The sequence below is a fragment of the Chiloscyllium plagiosum genome, chromosome 23, assembly GCF_004010195.1.
Source record: "Chiloscyllium plagiosum isolate BGI_BamShark_2017 chromosome 23, ASM401019v2, whole genome shotgun sequence".
Classification (NCBI taxonomy): domain Eukaryota; kingdom Metazoa; phylum Chordata; class Chondrichthyes; order Orectolobiformes; family Hemiscylliidae; genus Chiloscyllium; species Chiloscyllium plagiosum.
In genome coordinates, this window is record NC_057732.1 from 24,978,811 (window position 1) to 25,001,105 (window position 22,295).

The 22,295-nt window shown below is 34.3% G+C and overlaps 1 protein-coding gene across 4 annotated transcripts in view; it reads right to left on the reverse strand.

Annotated features, from left to right (window-relative positions):
- Window positions 1–864: 864 nt before the first annotated feature.
- The window catches only part of alg12 (ALG12 alpha-1,6-mannosyltransferase), a 63,294-nt gene continuing 41,863 nt past the window's right edge, over window positions 865–22,295 (reverse strand). For 3 of the 4 annotated variants that reach the window (XM_043713718.1, XM_043713716.1, XM_043713720.1), the window contains 11 exons: window positions 18,648–18,804; window positions 17,040–17,174; window positions 16,787–16,915; window positions 14,389–14,701; window positions 10,769–11,014; window positions 9,751–10,251; window positions 8,156–8,288; window positions 6,850–6,980; window positions 5,098–5,204; window positions 3,418–3,572; window positions 865–2,687 (listed from right to left, as the gene is read on the reverse strand). In XM_043713718.1, coding sequence (XP_043569653.1) covers window positions 2,504–2,687; window positions 3,418–3,572; window positions 5,098–5,204; window positions 6,850–6,980; window positions 8,156–8,288; window positions 9,751–10,251; window positions 10,769–11,014; window positions 14,389–14,701; window positions 16,787–16,915; window positions 17,040–17,174; window positions 18,648–18,804 — 2,191 coding nt within the window. In that variant the 3' untranslated portion in view covers window positions 865–2,503. The remainder of the gene's footprint in view (window positions 2,688–3,417; window positions 3,573–5,097; window positions 5,205–6,849; window positions 6,981–8,155; window positions 8,289–9,750; window positions 10,252–10,768; window positions 11,015–14,388; window positions 14,702–16,786; window positions 16,916–17,039; window positions 17,175–18,647; window positions 18,805–22,295) is intronic. The other variant, XM_043713719.1, reaches the window with a different exon arrangement.

Sequence of the window (22,295 nt, forward strand, 5' to 3'; positions counted from 1 at the left end):
CTTGTTTAAATCCACTAGGAATATATCAAACCAGAATTAGCAAAACTACCATTCAGCTGTAAGAGTCCATAAATCAATAAAGTATAGAATTCCTTCAGTATTTACGTACAGCTTCACCCATCTGAATATGTGACCCTGTTATCAATAAACCTCTTTGCTCTTCCACAGAATGCTGGTTCAACACATCCTAACTTCCTTCAGCATTTCACCAGATAATGCTAGATTTACATCTAAAAAAAAATTAAGTGTCAAGTGCCTATTTAGCAGTTGAGTAAAGAGTATTACAATGAAGCCTGATCCTACTGATGTTCAGATACAGCTTCTTTCAGCATAGGACATTAGACAACTAGAGTGAGCTGACTTACCTCTTAAGAAAATGACATTCTAACTGAAGTTTTCAAGACACCTTAATAACCTATAACTAATGATTACAGATGTTGGACTGATTGTTCAGATACATCATCATATGACCATGATGATAGGCAACATCATTAGCTAATTTAGCATCGCGAATTCTTAAGATTAAACAACTTGTGACAATGGTTTCAGCTTGTAACCTTAATTTAGCTAGTCCTAAAATAGTCAACCAAATATTAATTGATTTCTAAATCAGTAGGGATTTATCCTATAGTTCACAAAACCTAAATGTATTTTTAAATCAAAATTTAAAAAAGCAACACTTGTTAGCCTGTTCTACCTTATATTCAAATGTATCAATCAAAAATGAATATAAAAATCAGTTAACAAACATTATAGAAAGCAGGGTCAAAATGTTCCTGCAACCCACCTTCCACATTGTTGGTAGAACTTTACAAATACTTCACAATAATTCAATCAACTACTAAATACACAAAAACATTCAAATTATCATTTAGGGAATATGCAACAAACAGATTGCATCACATTTATTCTTTCCCAAAGTACAGTTTTAAACTGATGTGCCTGAAGTCAACCAACATTTGTTCTATAGTTAAAGCACTTTACAAATTTCAGTTTCAAACCAGTTCAGCTGCTTATAAAAGTTACTACAAAGCAAATCTGTACACTTTCTACAATAAATTAAAAAACACAAATGCAGGCACAAATTGTTTTTAAAAATTGTGTACAGGTCCCATATTAAATCACAGCAGAAAAGAAATGTAATATTAAAATACTCCTCCCAAAGTAAAAAAAAGTTACAAGTTTGTTTGAAGTGAATTCATATACAATTATACACAGGCTACAAAACCACTTAGTACAACAAGCACTCCAGCAAATCAGGTATTCTGGGCCTTAAATGCCAACTTTGTGTAATTTAAAACAAAACTGCATTTCATAAATATCAAATCTGCACACCAGTTTCCCTTTCAACATACGTCAAAGTATTTCAGAATTATTACTTTAAATGCTGTTCAAAGGATAATGCTACATTTTGGTAAATCATTTATTCAGCACCATGAATTGAATTAAACTTAAAGCAGCGATACAGATGGCATGGTATTATTTTAATATTGCACTAAGGAAGCAATTTCAAGATAAAAGCGTCAGCAAAAATGAGCATGAAAAAGCGTGAAAATGGATTTTAAAAACTTGCCAATTTTTCACTGAAGCATTCTTTAAAATTTATCTATCCACAGAAGTATTTGAAAATAAAGTATCTTTATTCTGTTTCGCATCTTTAAAATGATCAGATGCAATATAGCGTGGCATGGTTTTTGATAATGTAATGTAGAAGTTAAAGAAATCAAACGAAAACATAGTATGTTTTTTGGGGTAACATGAGGATGCCTACAGTCTGATCACATGCTTTGGTTACATTTCCATTATAATTAGCACCAGTTCAAAATTGATGTTTTAAGGGAACATTTGGTTAAAACTCAGTGATAGATGTATACTGGAGGGAAACTTTATACTGATATACAAGCATGTGCTTGATTTTTAATATTATGAAACACAACCTAAATTAAAATGACAAACTTGAGAATTAAGATTTTGTTTGGTAAGAAATACAAAGCTCATTTTACTGTTCTATTGCACACCATTTAAAGTTACCTTGATTTTGACCATTGACTTTTTCAGCATACTTTGCACCAAAATTACCTGCTGCATGGCACTTGGTTACATCAACAGCTTTTTCTGTTTATTTAATAAGTTACAGAACATTCAGATTATATAAAAAAGTACCAGAAACAGATAGTAACCAATTTTGACTAACAGAATAATTTACGGTGTGCAGTAATGTACAAGTATTTACAGCTTTCTCCTGTGACCTATAAACACTATGAACAAGTTATTCCTGTCAAAAAATTATAATGGAAAATTTGGATGTTTACAAGAAAGATAATGATGTATGAAAAACATAATTACAGCTGGCAGTGAATCAGTAATTTCTCTAAACACGACTACTGGAACAATGATTGAGACACTAGTGGAAAGTACATTCTTCAAGAACTGATAAATGGTTCTGTAAAGCTTTTAGTTTTCAACATATAAGCCAGATAAATCAATGTCCCACGCTTAAATTTCAATCAATGTCACTAAAGTCACTGGTTTGTTCACCTTGGACTCTGCTTCGGTGGAGCATTGCACGATCAAAAGCAATGCGAACAGATTTTCGAATGGAAGAAGTTCGGCCTTCCATCATTTTTATTTTGTCTATGGTTTCGTCAATACCAAGTGGAACCACTTTGGATTTTGGAAGCCACTGCCTATGGAAATAATTATACATTATTTGAAAGAGAGACTTCTTTAAAAATAAAACCATTTCAGTCGATATATATGCTATAATGTCACAATTGAATGACAGGGTAGTAATAGCTAGAAAAAAAACAAACTTCAAATGGACTGCAACTTGTTAATACAAATTTTCATACAGAATGTTAGTTAATTAGAAGAAAAAAATGTCAATTCAATTAATTTCTAAAAAAAAACTGCAACCTCAGACCTACATGTAGGTGCTTGGTTAGTGTCAAGCGGCTTTCTGATTGGTTAAAGGTGAGCACGTCACAAAGTATTTTCTTTGAAAACTGTCAATAGAGCAAATGGGAGCTTAAACACTTTCAAAGGTTTCTCTTCAGGCTAATTAGCCCCTATAGTGCTATTAAGGATGGAGTTCCAGGACTTTGATCCAAATAGACACAATTATTGTTGTGTTGAAAAGAAGCAGTCATCACAGAAGACTATTATAGGTTTAACATTTTCAAGTGGCGAAAAAATTTACACTATACATGAAGCATTTTTGTTCCATGAGTAACCAGAGAAAGATGGAATGAAGTTGAGCTGTGGAGACAATGGTGTAGTATCCATTTGACATGGCTGAAAATTAAAACAAGCTCTTAGAAATTCACCCTAGATACTAAAAAAAAGAGTAAATCTATACTAGAGGCAATACCAAAGTTTAGGTATGAAATCAAGATTCCCACCTGGTTGTGCACTTACCAGCTTCGTTTGTTGTCAAAGAACAAAACAAGATAAAGCTTCTCTCCAGCTCTCCGCTGCATCTGCTCTCCCACTTTAAGTACATCAAGAGGGGGCACAGGTATAGGCACTCCATTGTGGCGAAAACCACTTCGAGACATCTTTGGATCAATTACCTAATTTAAAAAAAAAGGGAAACGCTACTTTTTCCAAATTTTTGAAACAAAAAACTGTTTTCAATACTATGAGTCAGTATTATAAACTAGTTTTTTTTGTTTATAAAGACAAAGATAAAGCACATGGAATTTTAACCCAAGCACAAAGGTAGGAAGATGATCGTGTCATTTAAAACATCTAACATAGCTTTAAAATAAAAAGATTAAACCTGGTCCTTTCAACATTGCAACTAGAATACACTTAGAAAATTCAGAGATTGATAATTGAAAATTTTGGAACTGAGTTTTAGAAGTTTATTTTCTCAGCATCATTATGTACTCCACTTCGCTAGAAAATCAAATGTCTAAAAGAAAATCGTTTCAACTTCAATGCCTATAGTTCACACAGCTCAACTTAAAATTACACTGAATCTCTAATTCAGTCCACTTTTGTGACTTGTTTAACTGTGAATACCTCAGAATGCCTAATAGTTCTAAATATTTTCCTGAAATGTGGTCAGCAAAAACATACCTTTGTGAATACCAAAACATAAAACAATACTTAATACATAAAACAACAGTAACATTTCAGTATTATAAGCCAGGAAATTCAGTCCTAAAGCAGTTTAACAATGCAAGCTTTTGAATTAAAAAAAAATCAATTTGGGGATAGAAGCATCATTATCAAGACCAACATTTACTACCTATCCCTAACTGCTCTTGCTGAGTGGCATACTAAACCATTTGAGGGTAGTTAACAGACTGTTGGCAGACAAGCGAGATCAGGCAAAGATGGCAGACAATCTTATTCTAAAAAAAAACGATGAACCAGATTCTACCAATATTCTACAATAACCTGGTAGCTTCACAATTACTAAGCTTAACTTTTTAATTACAAATTTATTATTTAATCAAATTAATATAATGGAGCTTGAACTTTTGACTCAAACATTAACTCAAGCCTCTGAATTACAAGTCCAGTAACATTACCATAATGCTACCATTATCTTTACAAACAGAGTAAATTCCTAAATATGATTTGTATAATTCTAAACTACACACCATAGACTAAATGTTTCAACTGCGATTAAAGCAAATTTATAGTTTCTTCATGTATTTAAAAACATGCCACTAATATTTGTTTAAAGGTTTCAATAAATTCATACCACTACAAAGTATGAATTTTGCATTAAAAATTGCTTTTCTTCACCCCCTTCCCCCCACAACCCCAAGGACTTTTAATGGCCACGTATTCACCTGAAAAGGGTGAGCAAAGAACATACTGCCAAACTTTATGTTTCAGAAACTATCAAATATGAGGTGCAAATCAATTCATCAAGTCTCCTTTTCAAATTGTTTTTATGTTTGATATATTAAGCTACATGGTGTTGTGTGTGGGAGATAACTATCATGAATCTAAATCCCTCTGATATAATGCACTGGAATCCATTACACAGAAGACCATATAACGCCATTTCTGAAGTAAACATTCAGATTTATTTCCACATCTTCATCACAATAATTTCCACCATGTGGCTTTACTCACCAATGCTGGATATGATGGATAACCACTACATTTTGCCCAAATCAATTTTAAGGGCTCTAAGGCAGAACTGGAATCTGTGGAAGTCCACATGCTATTTTGGCCAACTTCTAGAAAAAGAAATTCAGTAATAGTCAAAACCATGTATTTCTTCATTAGCAAAATAATTTGCTTCTGCAACTGTCAGATAGGAACAGATAAAGAACCAAGCAAGTCATATTCTACCTACTAGATACATTTAAGTAAAAAGCAATTATTGCACCACTATATTGAAGGCAAATCCAAGAACTGTCAGAAAGAGAGCAGCATGGTGGCTCAGTGGTTAGCACTGTTGCCTCACAGCACCAGGGTTGCAGGTTCAATTCCAGCCTCGGACAACTGTCTGTGTGGAGTTTGCACATTCTCCCATTGTCATCCTCTGGGTGCTCCGGTTGGCCATGTTAAATTGCCCATAGTGTTAGGTGCATTAGTGGGGTGGGGGTGGAGTTGCTCTTCGGATGGCCGGTGTGGACTTGTTGGGCCTAAGGGCCTGTTTCCACACTGTAGAGAATCTAATCTAATCTAATCTAATCTAATCTAATCGTAAACAAATGAAATTGTAACTGCACACCACAGGGGATTACAGTTTACAATTCATGACAATCATGGCAGATCTTGTCTTCAAATCCATATCCCTTGATTCTCTGACAAAAGTGTGTCTAACTCAACCACAAACAGAGACTGTTAAAGATTATCACTATTTGAATGATCTCAGTCCTAAATGATCATCTCCTTACCTTGAATCTGTGCCTATTCACAACCAATGGAAACAACCTCTCGGTCTCTATTCTGACAAGCTCCCAGCATAACTATGTTTTAATGAAATCACCCCTATTTTTCTAAATTCTAGCAAATAAAGGCATAGGTTACTCAGTCTGTCATAGGATAACTATCTCGTCAGAGTAATCAATCCAGAGAATCTTTGCTCTGGTGCACCCACTTCAAGTATATCCTTCTTTAAATATGAAGTCCAAAATTGATACAGTATTCCAAGGTATTGACTCACCAAAGTCTGGTAAGCGACATCTCTACACCTGAACTTCAATGCCATTGCGTTAAAAGGCCAACATGTACTTTTGCTAACATAAGTAATAATAAGTACATAAGAAATACTTCTCACTTTATTTTCTCACATCCAGATAATTAGAAATACTCATTAATCTACGTTGAGGGGCCCAAAATGAGTCTCTTTTTATTTGTACCATTCTGTGATATTCGCCATCTATTTTCTAAGGATGGATCAACTTCGACAGAGGGGGCAATCAAAATATAATACTTGTTTGGTCAAAACAAAAATGAACTAGCTGGTCAGACATTATTAAAATGATTTCTGATGCTTGAAAATTTGAAGCGGAAAGTACCCATTTCTTATCCCAATTCAATTAATAGTTACTAATAATGAAGCAAAGTTAAAGTATTAATGCAGAGATCAATTTTCAATAACTAACTTAAGGACACTATTCATTTCTTAACAACATCTTGGAAAAACGTAGTAAACAATCATTTTCCCTTTTAGTAATTTCAGTCTATGCATAGTCAGCATTCACAAATAATTTATTCAATATTGAGACTTACAAACAAACAAGCATTTTTACATTTTCCCAATATTACCAATAAAAAAAAACAGAATTGAAATCATGAACAATCATATCACAGTTTAAAAAATCTGAGTTTGAATGATGAAAAAAAGGTCTTAGCATAGCTCTAGATCATTACCTGCTGCAATTCTGGCTGCTTTGGCAAAGTTACCATTTTCAATACAAGCAATCAACTCATTTCTGTGTTCCAGGGGGTTTCTTCGTGCTAATGCTGGCTTTCCTTTGCCACACTTTGGAAGGCTTATTGTGCTTAGAGAAAAAGAACAACAATTTGCAAACATGCTAGAGTTTGAAATGATAATGTATTGAGAAAATATTTTTAAATGTGTGCGTTTTTCAAATCAGTAAATACTAGTAAAACATTAGAGAATTTAAATGTTCTGATTTCTCTAATTAAACTGGGGAGTGGAAGTGAAAAAGAATGTCGTCTGTAAATAGAGCAGCACAATTTAAAAAACCTACATTTATATACATGATTGACAATCTCAAGATTGAATTAAAATGTAATATAGATTCTGAAGTCATTTTTGACATAATGATACATTTTTCTCCACAACTGCTGCCAGACCTGTTTCTATTTCAGACCTTCAGCATCTTGACATTATATTTTCGTAATACAAGTTCAGTTTATCATTCTTGCTGGAGTCAGATGCTATGAAGTCAAGCCGTAATCCAGGGCTCTAAGTTGGTGCTGAAAAAGCACAGGAGGAGCAGGAGAGTCGACGTTTTGGGCATTAGTCCTTCATCAGCACTTCCTGAAGGACTTATGCCTGAAACATCAACTCCCCTGCTCCTTGGATGTTGCCTGACCTACTGTGCTTTTCCAGCACCACTTTTCCACTCTGATCTCAAGCATCCGCAGTCCTCACTTTCTCATAGTCCACGGCTCAAGAACAAAAACCAAGGTTGATAATCCTACTGCTGTAACTCAGGGGGAGCTGCATGTTGCTTGTACTTCTAGTCAATTGATACTTCAAAATAGTCAGTGTCATTTTTTTGTAAAAAAAAATTGATTTCTCTCCCAAATTAGATGCTAAAATAATTGTTCCAAATTTTCCTCAGGAAATTGGTGCAATTTTTAAAATCAAATAACTTCCGCTTTTATTGTTACTATTTTACTTTTCTCCTACAGTTACTAAAATAATTTATCATTCCCTCATTCCTAAATAGAACACCACATCAGCTTTCCAGGCCTCCACATTACTATTGATGGCATATTTGTTCAAAGGCTGGAACAAAGTGCAATTGTTTTTTGACCCTGAATCTTTAGAAGATTTGCCCATAAATTATGCCATCCCACAATGTAAAATATCAAATTTAATAACAGATTAAATTAGCTTAATCAAACAAAATATATTTTATAAATACTCCTATCCATCCAGGAACTGCATAAAATGCCTTTTAAATTTGTCTAGTATACTCACCTTGCTTGGTTGGAAACCACACTGACACTGGTGCAAATACTTGATTCTGAAGCACAACGACGACGCTGATGATCAGTTGTATTGGTTTGTGGAGTTTCTGGTTTTTCCTCATTACCATATCCATTGGATAATGCTAGGAAAATAAAAAAATGTAGTAACAGATGAAATTAAAATATTTTAGTTCAATACTTCAAAATTTTTGTTCCTATATTGAAATTTTGTTTCACCAACAAGAGACCCAGAAATCTGGCAAATTAATTCAATAAAGAAATCTTGAACATTGACCAAAAACTTGATTTGCATTGATCTTCTTTTAAAAATAACAAGGTTATTATGCACAATAAATATTTCCATTATTCTTACATCTCAATCCCTCTCAATTTCTTTAGATGGTCTTCAGTTCCATCAGATTTGAAAAGCTTTGATTTCTTCAAATCAATAGTATACCAACTCACTCAATAGCAGTGCCCAATTATTAACTGAAAAGGCTGGACAAATCAAGAAAATTGGGCAGACCATTAGCCAGTTATAGTTGTAGAAAAGTTCAAATTATTGAGCTTGGCAAAGGGAAATCAATAATAGAATACAAGTTAACCCAGGTTAATATGAATAGTATTGATGTTGATCTATTAATAGTCAATAAAACTACCAGTACAACTGTACCAACATTATGGCCTGCTTATTAGAACTAAATTTAACTTTGAGGAACAAATTAAAAAAACGTTTTCAGAAAGCAGAAATTTGACATCAAGAACAAATTTAGGACAGATTCTAGCCTCTGTTCTCGTGCAGTTGCTAAGTGAGACTGGAATTGTCCCAGTTACTCAATGATAAATGTAGGGGCCCCATGCTTATACATACTAGAGCTGTAACTTAGCCAACACTCTAGCATAGAAAGTCTGCCACAGATTTTATAAAATTATATATTATTCATACCAAATTCAGTGTGTACTAATTTTCAACCACTACCTTTGGGATTACTTTTGGTAACTATTGTGTGTTGCAAGTCTACTTTATAAACATGATATGTAACATAAGATAAAAGGTTATAGATAGGATACATAGAATTCACAGGCAACAAAATTAGTTCTTCACCACCACTCCCCACCCCCCCAACCCTACTTCAAAAAGAAGGAATTGACAGAATTTAACAAGTACTGAAAAATTGCAAGCAACAGTGGACAGGAGTAGAGTTGATGGTTCAACTTGATGATAAATAAGAAAGGTCAGTGACCTGAAACTTTTACTCTGTTTCCACAGATGCAGGATGACCTGCTAATTCAAACATTGTGCGTTTCTGCATATTTCCAGCATCTGCAATATTTTGCACATGTAATAGACAGAGACATAGATTGAAAGACAGAAGGTAAAAATGTTTGTTGAACTATGTTACTGGCCCAAACTTACAAACTGTTAGTCCTTTGGGGGTTTAGAGAGATATTTTTGAAGGACAAAAGGCTGCTTTTTCCTATAAAAACTTTTTAGGATGCATGCTTGGTATACATTCACTTATATTTTTTGCCTTAGCTTTATATCATTGCTAAATTTAATATTTTCAAATAGCGTGAATTCTTAAAAGATTTCTAGATATTTACCTAGGTCAGGTCTTTCGAGAGGTAATTTTTCACCATCTCCTTCAGAGTCACCACACAAGCTACGTGACCGCTTCCTTGGCTGTAACAGTGTCTCTAGCCTTGGAATTACCACAGATAAGAAGGTTTTTGTTCCCAGCTGCCCTTGAAGTGGCTGAGTGTCTGCATTTTTTGCTTGTTTTGGAGGATTCGCACTTTGGGGTTTTCGGAATAAAACAGAAGTATGCCTACTAGTATCAACTGAAGATTCAACTACATCAGTTTTTGAGTTATTGATGTCATCGTTACTTAGGTCATCTGCAGTATGTCCATTCATTGTCACATTGTGCACAGAAGCGCTATTCACTTCACTGTCAAACTTTACTCTTTTATGTAATCTACTCTGGTCAATGCTAGGTTCTATTGGTTTCAGGGTGGGTGGTTCGGATGGAGTTTCTGAAGACGGCGGAAGAGGCAAAGAATCAGATGGCTCAAGAGTAGGTGGCACTGAAGACTTTGCATCACCTGAAACAGTACATACAATAATTTACAAAATCTTGACAATAACAGCTCAAGTTGTTTAACAGTACTATATGGGAAAAAAAAAGCTTCCTCTACTTTTCAACTACACAAAACCTGTATCAGGTTTTTTGGTTACAAAGCGTTCATATGCAAAACAATACCTTCACAAGGTAAGTATAGAAAAAGTGACTCAAGCAGACCTGGTTTGATGTTATTTTACTTTGTATGAATCAGTGGTTAATTTACCTCCCAGATTTGAAATGCCCAAATGCAATTAAACTCGCAGCACAGGAAGATGTTGAATTTTGGCACTTATTTCAGTACTCGAGTAATTGCTTTCTGTAGACCTTCTGCAAAGGTAAACTACAAACAGCACCTCTAATGGTTATACTGGTGATTTTTCTCAACAATAATGTTTCACTTAATGCATATATGTGGTTTGAAAAATCACGCTGCCCTAACAGGAGGATTAAAGGCAACTGCATTAAATGCATTTAATAATAGCCATGATAAAACTCACCATCTTGTTCTGACTTTGACCCATCTTCAACTATGCTGCTTTCAGTCTGCATATGTTCACTCTGAGTCTTCTGCTGGCTTAACTTTAAGCGGATGTTATTAATTTCTTTTCGCAATAACTTGGCACGTCTACATCTGGCACCACAGGATTTCATTGCACATGTCATATCCAGTTTGTCCAGCAACTCCTTCAGCTGCACTTCCAAAGACATATGCTCTCTATTTGCAGGTACTAATAATCTATCCACTACAATGAAACAAATAATCAATTAACAAACAAGTTTGAAGTCAAAAGATTGCTTATAGTCACGGCTACAGAAACCACCATTACGTATAAATGGAGTAGTGTTTTTGTTATATTTTGTGCCCATATTCCAGTGTAATTAGTTGAATCAGCAAGTTTGAATTATTAATCTCTCTCAGAAAAACTAAAAGCTCAGTTTCTGCAACTTTTTCAATATATTGAAGATACAGCTTGTCCAAGTTAGGTCCCACTCACAAAACAGACCATCATCCCCTCAGAATTCAGATTCTGCTGACTTTAGTAGATTCTAAAATTGCATCTATTTTTTCCCCCAATGCACAGACAGTAGTATGTGTAGTTTCTTTTGTATGTGACAAAATATTTAGTCCACCATAAAATGTAGAGTGTAGACTAATGAAATCATTAAAATTATTAATGTTTTTAATATCATTTGAAGGGATTTTAAAAAGTGAAGGATTGGACTATTTTATTTAAAACCATCAACTTTTGTTGATTATGCCATTTCAGGGTATAAAACTGCAGATTATCATACTTATGCATCCAGGAGTATATTTTACTGGATAGGTAGAAAAGAATGTTTTATTACATTCCCAGATTGTGATGATCAATGGAAAATTATAAATTTGTGGTTATGAAAATGATTTAGTGAAAACTTGCCTTACAATATAATTTGTATTACAATATAATTACAATACAGTGCAACTTCATGCAGATACTGAGCATTACTTCTCAATTTCAACCAAAGTGGAAACTCTACATCATGAAATCAGTGGAAGGCTGGTAATCAATGCATCAATTTTAATATTTTAACTTTTTCATAATTGTCCAAATTGCAGTGAAGTTCTATCTAAATAGGTCAATTTTGGATTTCTTGTGCAGGGATTTGGATTATAATTCTATAGCATTTTACTTTCATTGTGACAACACAAAGAACAAACATGTCTCTGTCTTTGTGAATTAACGTATTAGCGTTTGGATTTCATGACCCTAATACAACTAACATGAGAAAAAAAAAGTAATTCTTCAATACAGTCAAGATGTTACCCAAACAATTATTATGCATACTTATTAATTATTTAAAATAAAGGACAAGAGTACAAATTATCACATCACATCTTGAAACTGCTTACCAAACTTTTAGTTCAGCCTTACTGGGGTAATTGGTTAAATCGAAAAAAACAGCATGAAAAGATTGCACTGGTGCCCTTGGTACGGTTATCCAACTAATTTCCCTCCAATGTTTTTTCCCCCGTTAGTCCCATAATGTTTTCCCCTTCAGGTTTTCAATCACTTTCTTTTTGAAAGTTACGTTGGTTTCTGACATCTTTTAGGTCATGCATTCCAGATTGCAATTTGCACATATAAAAATAAGATACCTCCTGCTGCAATTATTTCTTTAACCAATTCACTTAAATCTGCATCAATTGGTAGTTAGCCCTTCTGCCAATGGAACCAGTTTCTATACTTAATCAGATTCTTGGTAAAGATGTGGTGAATGATGATCAGAGACAGTCAGGAATGTGAATTGGAGGTCAAAATCAGATCAGCTACGATCTTAATAAATGGCCGTGCAATTCCACAAGCCACAGAAGCATACTCTTACTCCTTGTTCATTAAAAAAAAATTACTTCAGCTTTCCTCCCAGAAGAAAATAAATCGTCAACATCCCTATGTGTAAGATTAAACACATATTTAAGAAAGGCTGGCAAAACAAGAACACTTCCCATCAAAAGAGAAAGGCAAGTTCCTCAAATGTTTGGTTGTTTTTCCAGTTGTGAGATGCAACTTCAGAAAAATACCCAGAAATGCTGGATAAACACTTATTATTTCTCCAGGGTTTCCGCTGCGTACATAGCGGTTTTAGTTGGCATTGAGTTAAAATAAGGGTGGTGTGGTAAATTAAGGCCGTACGTTGTGATAAGAACTCTTAGTAAAATCGAACTTTGAGTAGCACTGCATTTATTCTAAAAATCCACCCACCAATCCTGTGGCAGCAGCCATAGTTGGCAAGATATTCTCCATCCAAAGACGGAAACACAAAGTTGAGCTTTTTGACACAAGATGTGGGAGTAGACCACTTGGCCCATCAAGTTCACACTGCCATTCAATTAAATCATAACTAATCTGATAATCCTAAACTCCACAATCCTGCCTTGCTTCCTTATCCCTTGATTATGAAAAAAGTATTTTAGCCTTGAACACACCTTAACAACCCCAGCCTTGACAGCACTCTGAAGTGAAGAATTCCATAGATTCACTATCCAGAAAAGAAACTTCTCATCTGTTTTAAATAGACAACACCTTACTTTAAGATTATACCCTGACATGGAGAATGGGAAACAACTCTACATCTGTCCAGTAAAGTCCCTAAGATTCTGATATGTTTTAATCAGGTTTCCTTTTCTTCTTCTAAATTCCAATGAGTAAAATCCCAAACTACTCACCATCTTCTCATAAGGAAATCACCCTTTACCCAGAATCAACTTCGTAAAACGTTCTCTCGTGAGCCTTCAATCTTAGTCTATGTTTCCTTACATAAAAGGACCAAAACTGTATACTGTATTTCTGGTGCGATCTGGATAGTGCAGTTTATGTCTAGCAAGACATCCCTAATTTTACACGACATTCCCTTTGAAATAATAGCTGACATTAGCCATTCCAAGACAGGCTGAACTTGGATGTTAGCCTGTGATTCATATCGACAACCCTAAAATCTTTCCCAACTTAAGTAACATCCAGCTTCCAGCCAAAGTGTATAACCTCACATTTTGCCATTGGAACGATGGTATGAGAAAGAATACTAATATGCCACACTGCAGCATCTGACAGAATATTAACCAGTCACCACCTTCACTTTACAACAAAGTTATCATCAACATTCCTTTTAAAGAGGTATAACTTTAAAAATGCATCACTTGTTGCCATAGTCTCTCCCCAACCAGCAACCCTACAGTGAACTTCCACTAAGTCAATTCTTGTCATGCTAGGCATTCACAAATCAGATGCAGCAGATATAATTATTAATTTGGTCCATGCCTTTTACCAGCATCACATATTTCAGCAGCTACATCTACGTTACAGCTGATATCAGCACAAGTAAACGTTCTCCCCAGAGAAAGACATTGTGCAGCTGGAGAAGAAAAAAAACTGTGGTTTTCCAGGGAGCAGGATTAACGGTCATAAACCAAGAGTAATTACCTAAGGGTTTTTTAAAAAAGTAAACAGAACTACACCTATTTTGAAAATGCCACATTAAACAAAAGTTAGATAAGGTTTTCTTGCTCTTCATATAAAATAGGTAATGTATTGTAACTGTAGATCGATGTATCCTAAAAGTATTAATGAAAATAAAGTACCCTCTTCCCATGTCAAAGGCTTGGTGATTTCACACTTTGGTGGTTCAGGCAAATGCATTGAAGTTTCAGAGTCAAAACCTATTCGGTCAGCTTCACGACGAGCCTGTCTTAAGATGACACCACCCTGATCTCTCAATCGCACAGCTGCTCGGTAAAATATTGTGTCCTTTGCATTGTATTTCATACAATTATCTACAATAAGGTTAACATCAGCTTCAAATTCATCCAGATTATTATAACCATGATCTTCTATCCTTTTTCTCATTGTGGAGAAGTCCATTGGGTGTGTTATATGATCTAAATAGTCTGGAACCTGAAAATATATAGAAAACAACTTTAGTTAATGATGACCTTGTAAGAAATGCGCCGAAAACAAATACTTGCCAATTGCAAAAGATCTTACAGTTTATTTTTTAATTAGAACTACTTTCATGAACATAAATTTTAGAAAATACAAGAAACATGAAGCTCAAAATTTCTGGTGTTCTAAAAAAAAAATCAGGAGAATGACTAAACAGTCTACTAGCCTTGAATGCAACTAATTACAAATGGGCACTCAACCTTGTCAAGAACAAACAATACTAAGCAACATTAAATGTAAATGTCATGGGATGTCGACACTACTCTTCCATCATCAATATGCATGAACAGAGTCAAGGTTTTGGTGAAGTTTGTTTGTGCCAGAGAATTGGGTGAGGGTCAGTTGAGCAACCAATTCTCACTAACCTAGATGCCAAATGAAACCAATACATTTACAGATGGAGGTAAAAACATATAAATAAGAAACGGCAATTAAAACTGCAATGTCTGCAAAGGACTATTTCTTTTCACTGACTAGTAGAATGTTAACTTGTGTCTTAAGAATTGTTATTATTTTGCTTTGTGTAGAAATTGTGGTAAATAGATTAAACCGTAAATATAATTAAGCAATTAACATAATTACAAATTCAGTTTCTGCTTACACCCAAAATGGACACAGTAAACAACATGATGAACTGATGTCTACCCAATGGTAATGGCAAGTATTACAAATCATTTTCAGACTTGCACTTGAATTTCGTATGGTTGGCAAACTGTCAGCACTATTTTGTTTGACAACTTCTGGGTGCGTGTACGCACGCAGTGAGGGTTATGATGGTTGGGAATGATGAGTGCAGAAGTTGGAAAATTTGAAGATTTGTTCATACTGCATGTTTCGGTTCATGGAAACGTGTGCAATTTGCTTGTGCGTTATTATTTATTTTGGAGCTTTGAATTTTGAACTAGTGATATATAGGTTGTGTGCTTGACTGGGTTTAATTATTAACTTCCAAGTATTTCTATTTTAAAAGCAGACAGAAAGATAGATAATCCATGGGAACAGATGGGAATTTGATTAAATTGGGGTAACAAACAAAGTGGAGTGCAATAGGTGTGTATATATAGAAGATGCTGGATGTTTTTCTGGTATTGGTTAAACAAACATTATCATTTTGGCTTGGATAAAAAGTTTTTGGGTTTCAGTTGGACAGGTCTGAATAGGTCTTGGCTGAAGCTAGCTGTGTAATATAGTTGATTCTGAGAAACAGAGACAGCTTTAGAAATTTAACAAATTGGTTACCTTTGTATAAGGAATTTAATTTAAAGTTTCCAGACAAGGAGGGCTTGGTTAAAACCCTGAAGTGGGTAGTTGAAGCTGAGCAAGTTTTAGCTTAATTGTATGAAAGTTCCAGGAACAGGCCATCAGATTCTCAAGATAAGGAATTGAAGCCACAGATAAATTAAGCACTAAAGGAGAAATTCCCTCTGGTGTTAATACTATAAAGGAGTGCTTTTTAGATTAATAGGACTGTACTTCACTGAGTGTTTCAATTTTTTTTTTAAAATTTGTGTAGTAGGAAAATAGCTTATTATATTTTATTTCTTTTACAGTAATAACCTTTGTCTATTGTTAAACCCAAATCTGCAACACTGCATGTTTGTTTTTCAGTTTAAAAACATGATCTATCAAACCAGATTTCAGCCTGGGATTTGACTTGTCCAGTAATAAAGTCAGCTGGGATTATAAAAGAAAATATAGCCAGCATGAAGCTGATAATGGATCAAAAATTTTCAGAGCACATCATGGAGATCCTTGTGGAGGAAATTAGCAAGGAGGTGGGCTTATTTCCTGCTGATAGGAGATGGGTGCTGAGGCAAATTCCTTAGCCACAGAGACTCAGCATATATAGATGTATAGCTTGATGAAAATATCCCTAAAGTAGGATTAATTAGCTTGCCCAACCTATGTGAAAAGTGTACAGTAATTCAGGATAATGTGAGAATCCACATTAAAAGTAATGCTAAAAAACAGAAATAATGTAATTCTGGCCATAACAAATAGTGGACTTTGCTAAATCAAAACAAGGGAGAGTCATACCTCTTTTAAACTCACTGGCTGAGCAAATATATGTGCAGGGTCCTTTTCCTGAAGCTGTTCCAAAACAGAGCGTAACATAACAGTCAAGGGTGTCAGCTGGAGCTCCATAGCAATCTGTTGAACTTTGACCTGCCAACATTTAAACATATTTAAGTCAGGTACTATTGTTTCAAATCACAAAAACCAAGAACAACAGCGTCCTTTAAAGTGAAACAATTCACTAAAGTTGACCAGAATGAATACTAAACAATACCTCTTCACGTTTTAGTTTTTCACGTTTACGAATAAGTTCAACCAGTAAACGTGCCCTTTCTAAGTCATGGCGTAGCCTCTGCCAATATTTCAGCTGCTCCTTCATGCTGTTTTTTTGTTCATCATCTGTTCTCTTCTCCAGAGGATGAAAGAGGGAGACAAAGGTATTAAGAATTCAAACAAAAACTACTTTATTAAAAATCATATTGTTACAGTAGCAGATCCATATGAAAATTCAAACTATTTCTTGAGAGTTCTCCCTTCCTTGCCAAATAACAAATAGTTCTCTGAAACAAAAAGCTATTAACTTACGCAATCGCTGTCATGTTTGATGTTGCTCCAGTAAAACACTTACTACCTTTGATTATAACCTTGACATGAAAATTATTTTTGCTCCTTTAAATGCAAGAGTTACACATTGAATAACTAGAATGCACAACTGTCCATCAGATTTGATTGAATCACAAAACACCTACCTTCACCTGCCAAAACTGGTCTAAGAATTAATCTGTATTGTAAAAATATCAATCCTTGTAGCCAGTCCTTCATATGCCCTTTGATCAGTATGCTGGAATTTCACTTACTTTCAAAGGGAAAATCTGATATTCTTCCCCCTCTCAAGGTCTGTAACTACCCATTGACTTGGAAAATGTTAAGATACTTCTGACAACTGTTTTGGTCTGCAGTTATTCCTGAGCAGATATTAGCTATCTTTAATGTTACAGATACAATTTTTTGAATTTGCATTTTTGTAGGATATCAAAACAAACAACTTTGCATGCACTGACTACCCTCTGGCATTAACTGATGAACACTTAAAATAGTCCCTTTTGTCTGCAGCGCTCTCATGATAGAGCAAACTTTCAGAGGTTTTCCTGTCAACCTGTTATGTAACGGCAGTACCCATTGTTGCATGGGTCAATTTAACTTGTGTTAACCATTCAAAATATAAAAGGGCCACATCTACCCTTTTCTGAAACTTACGGATTAAATGGACAAACTTCAATACTTCAGCTCTTAAGCCAAAGGCAGAGATCTGTCTCTCTATATCTCTCCCTCTGTCTCTCCCTCTCCCGCTATTATCCAGGAATTCCTTTTCTCCCCCATAGTAATTCAGATTTTAAACTTAGCTGTTCCTACTTTAATTCATCTTTATTATTTTACAACTTTTTATTTCCAGTTCTAGATATTGTTTTGCAATATGTTTTTCTGATGGAATTCAATCTCTAAGTAATTGGCTACTGCTTTTAGTCCTTCTTAAATACACATAATAGAGCTCTGAAATTTCTATTTCCTGCTCAGAGATATTTGGCTTGAAGGCAGAAATTAGAAATGTATAACAAACAATATTTAATTTAATTTCAAAAAACAGCATGTAAAAGTAACCATATCCTTCAAAATCACATTTTAATCCCACCTATACTGGAGTGACAGATACCTTTACAATTCAACCCAAGGTGGATCTGTGTCAGCAAGTCAAAATAGAAAAGAGTTCAACTTTCCAGATCAGTTATCACCTCAAATTAGATATAAATGCAATCATATTTATTCCAAAAACAACTTGTTTCACAAGTTTCAACAGAGAGATAAAATGTAACACAATCAATACCTGTTGCGCACTTCTCTGAGTCTGCAGATGCGACTGTAAACGTCGAAGTAGGGGTACACCATTTCTTGATTGTCGCTTGAGTGTCCAATAAACATACAATCGCTGTATGAATTGTTTCTTTCGTGGCACTGACACCTGACTCATTATTTTGTTTAGCCTGTAAAGGTTTTAAAATAATAATTTCAGACATTATATTAACGATATCTTGGGAAACCAAGATTAGTGGTGATGCTTCTTCATAATATTACATCAATTTCTCTCTACCACCTGTTTGAATTATTTTTAATTTAGCAAATTACCCTGTGCTTTGCTCTCCAAGTAATACATTTTCTGCAAATGTTTAGGGATTCATTAAAACTAAAAAGGGAAAGACTGGTCATTTAGTGATCCTTTATGCTACAAATCCTTGTTTTGGTTAGCTAAAATAAAGACACACCATGTACAATTAACACCTGATGCACAAAAGTACAACCAGGGACATGAATAAAAATTAGTCAGAGAGGTGGAAGAGACAGAAATTTAAAAAAAAACATGCTTTTGATGGTTAGTTAACAAATAATTTGATTGCAAATCTTCTTACATGAAACAGGCACTTTTAGAAAAGTTAAAATATATAATATGGCTTATTTTATTAATCTTACTAACCTAAAAGAGACATTCATGACATTTAACCCTTTCATGCACATTCAATAAAGCAAATTGCAAACGAAGTACATGTCAAAATTTGAAACAGAAAATACTCATCAGTAATGCAACACAGATCGGTATTCTACACTAGCAAATTAAATTCATTAATGACAAAAATAATCAATTAACATTTACTTATTACGATACATTTAGTACGCAGTAATTTTACTGCTCAAAATCTGACAATCTTGATAGAGCGTCAATTTCCAGCAGTCAAACAAGACGGCTGAAATTGGCATTAGTCCATAAAACAAATCAAATACGCTTGCCATCAACTCCATGCTCGCAGAGTCTCAATGTAAATCAGAAATATCCACAATTACAACACTTTATTTCAACCACAAGTTAAAAGTCTCAATTCCTCTAATCTTCTCACTGTCAGTCTACTTACTTCCACTTGAAAATCAATTCTCTTTATCAACAGCTGAAACCCCTACTGATGTATTGATTCTTTCCAGACCAGATGAAGCCAATTTTAAGAGCTTTGGCTTTCTATTCCACACAGCATAAAATTGCAATGTGTGAGAAATTCTACTGTACATAATCTATTCAATACAATCCTCCATTCACTCCCCTTAACATCTTTCTCAATGCCTGTTTCTAAACAAGATTTGGGTCAATGCCCAGCATTTTAACACACGTGAAGCATCTTGACATTTTCCACATTAAAAGCATTATACAAAATACAAGTTATTGTTATATACATTGTTCTGTTGGAGCTTGTGAAAATGTAGATGTCAAGACTGAACCCAACATGTTTAGATTCAGTCACCAAAGGAGTCCTGCTATTTTTATATATTTTTTTAGAAAAGGACGAATGTCCAGTCAGAATGACTACACACTAACATTGAACTTTTAACTGCTCAATTGCAAACAGATTTTGATGTTAAAATCAGTCAGTAGCTAAAAAGCACATTCAGTGGATGTCAAAGATCTTGAAATTAGGTATAAACATCAAACATTAATAATATTTAAATAAAATACTTGCATAATTTTTAAATGCTTCAGAACATCCCAAATAACGTTGAAGTGAATTAACTATTTTAAGTGTACCCATTGTTATAAATGTAAAATATTTGTCTGAGTTAATGAGTAAATTCCAATCTTTGCCAAGATACTTTCTCAGCCAGGGTATCAATACAGATACTATAAATCGGTTCTCATAATCTCTGGTGAGAGGGGAAAAACTAGCCAAAATTCTTACACAAAAGGTTTTATTAACGTGGAAATTCAAAGGTGGGGATCAGTTTAATACAGTGTGGCAATATTCTCATGTATCAAGTAGATTGTCAATTTGCCCTGCCCTTTAGTTAAAGCATTGGTGGATGAATGCCATCTGCAAAACTGTGCTACAAATATATAAGTGCGTCGGGTGGGGGGAGGTATTATTCTTTTAAGAAATACAATGAAATAAAAGCATAAAACAAAAGCAGAATATTTTGGATGGTGGAAACCTGAAAGACAAATAGAAAAAGATAATAGTTAACAATTAAGGATGATATTGTGCAGGTTTCAGTTCAATGTCCTTTCATTCAACCAGAAACATTTATCTCAGTTTCTCTTTCTATAAATCCTGTTAGAAACCACAGAGTTTCCAATATTTTCAGTTTTATTAAAGTACAGGGAAATCCAGCAGGATTTTCTCTTGAATTGTTGCAAAATAGCGCAATTCTTATCAAATTTTAAAATAAAACTTGTTTAACGTTTTTATGATCATTTTATGTATGCTCCGAAAAGGTCACATATTTAGTGTCTATTTTACACACAGTTGAACAATAAGAGTTTTGAAATATTATTGCAACTTTATCCATTAAGGTTTGGAGGGGAAGAAAACTGCTTCAATGTTTGCCATTAAACTTATTTTGTTGCCCATTACAAATATAAATCTACCCCAACTGTAATATTTATTTTGTTGAGATAAATACAGTAAGCCATTCAGTCCTCCCTTTATCATCACAAAGTTAAATGCTCAAAAAATACTCAGGAAAGCTTCTTTTTTCATGAATATAAAATTTAAAAAAGTAATGAACTGGACTTTAAAAAAAAACTAAGTAGCTGGAGGTTATTTATCGTTGAGTGTCATGACCTTGATAAGATATCAAAATAAGACCACATCTGTAATGTGAGCAGGCATAAAAGATGTCTCAACACTATTTGATAGATATTAGGAATAGTTCTTCGCAGTGCACCAACTTGTATCTATCCCTCAAGCAATACCTAAAACATTGCATCTCTTCATTATCCAATTGCTGTCTGTGGAATCTTGTGTACAGCTGTCCTTTCTTACATTAGAATACTGACAACAATGCCGAAGTATTTAGTTGACTGCAAAATACTTTGGATGTGTCAAGGTAGTGATTCAGGGTTTTAACAAATCAACTTTACAGAAAAAAAATTAAAAAGAGGGAAAGAGAAGGGAAAAACCTGTTCGTCATTCATTTACTAAAGCATAAAAAGTATGAAAAAAGATCAGCAGATACAAAAGGAACGTTTGACCAAATTTGAGAACTAATGTAATAAGAAAATTCCATAAGTGAAAAGGATACTCAAAAGCATGCCATCCTATGCTAACTCAATGTTAGTACAATTACACAGCCCTTCCTGAAGGCTTTTCCTTGCTTGGTTAATATTATAAAGTTGAAAGAAAAATCTTATTTTAATTAAAAGCTTTTTCCTTTCACTGTGGCAGCTTCAAGCCAGTCTTGATCCAACAACCTGTTCTACAAACTCTACTCACATCTTGATAGCAATGACAAATTCTATCAAAGTATTTGCACAAAATAATTGACACTAAGTAAAGCAACATAATGTGCAAAACAAACGAGGCAGGCTAGAATAACTCCAGTTTGGCAGTGCGTGTGGAGGGAATCAAGAGTTGACCTCAATTCCAGTGCGGCCCTTATGAAGAGACTCTAGCATTTTGCATTTGTAGTATTTTGCTTTTACACGTGTTCAAATGAA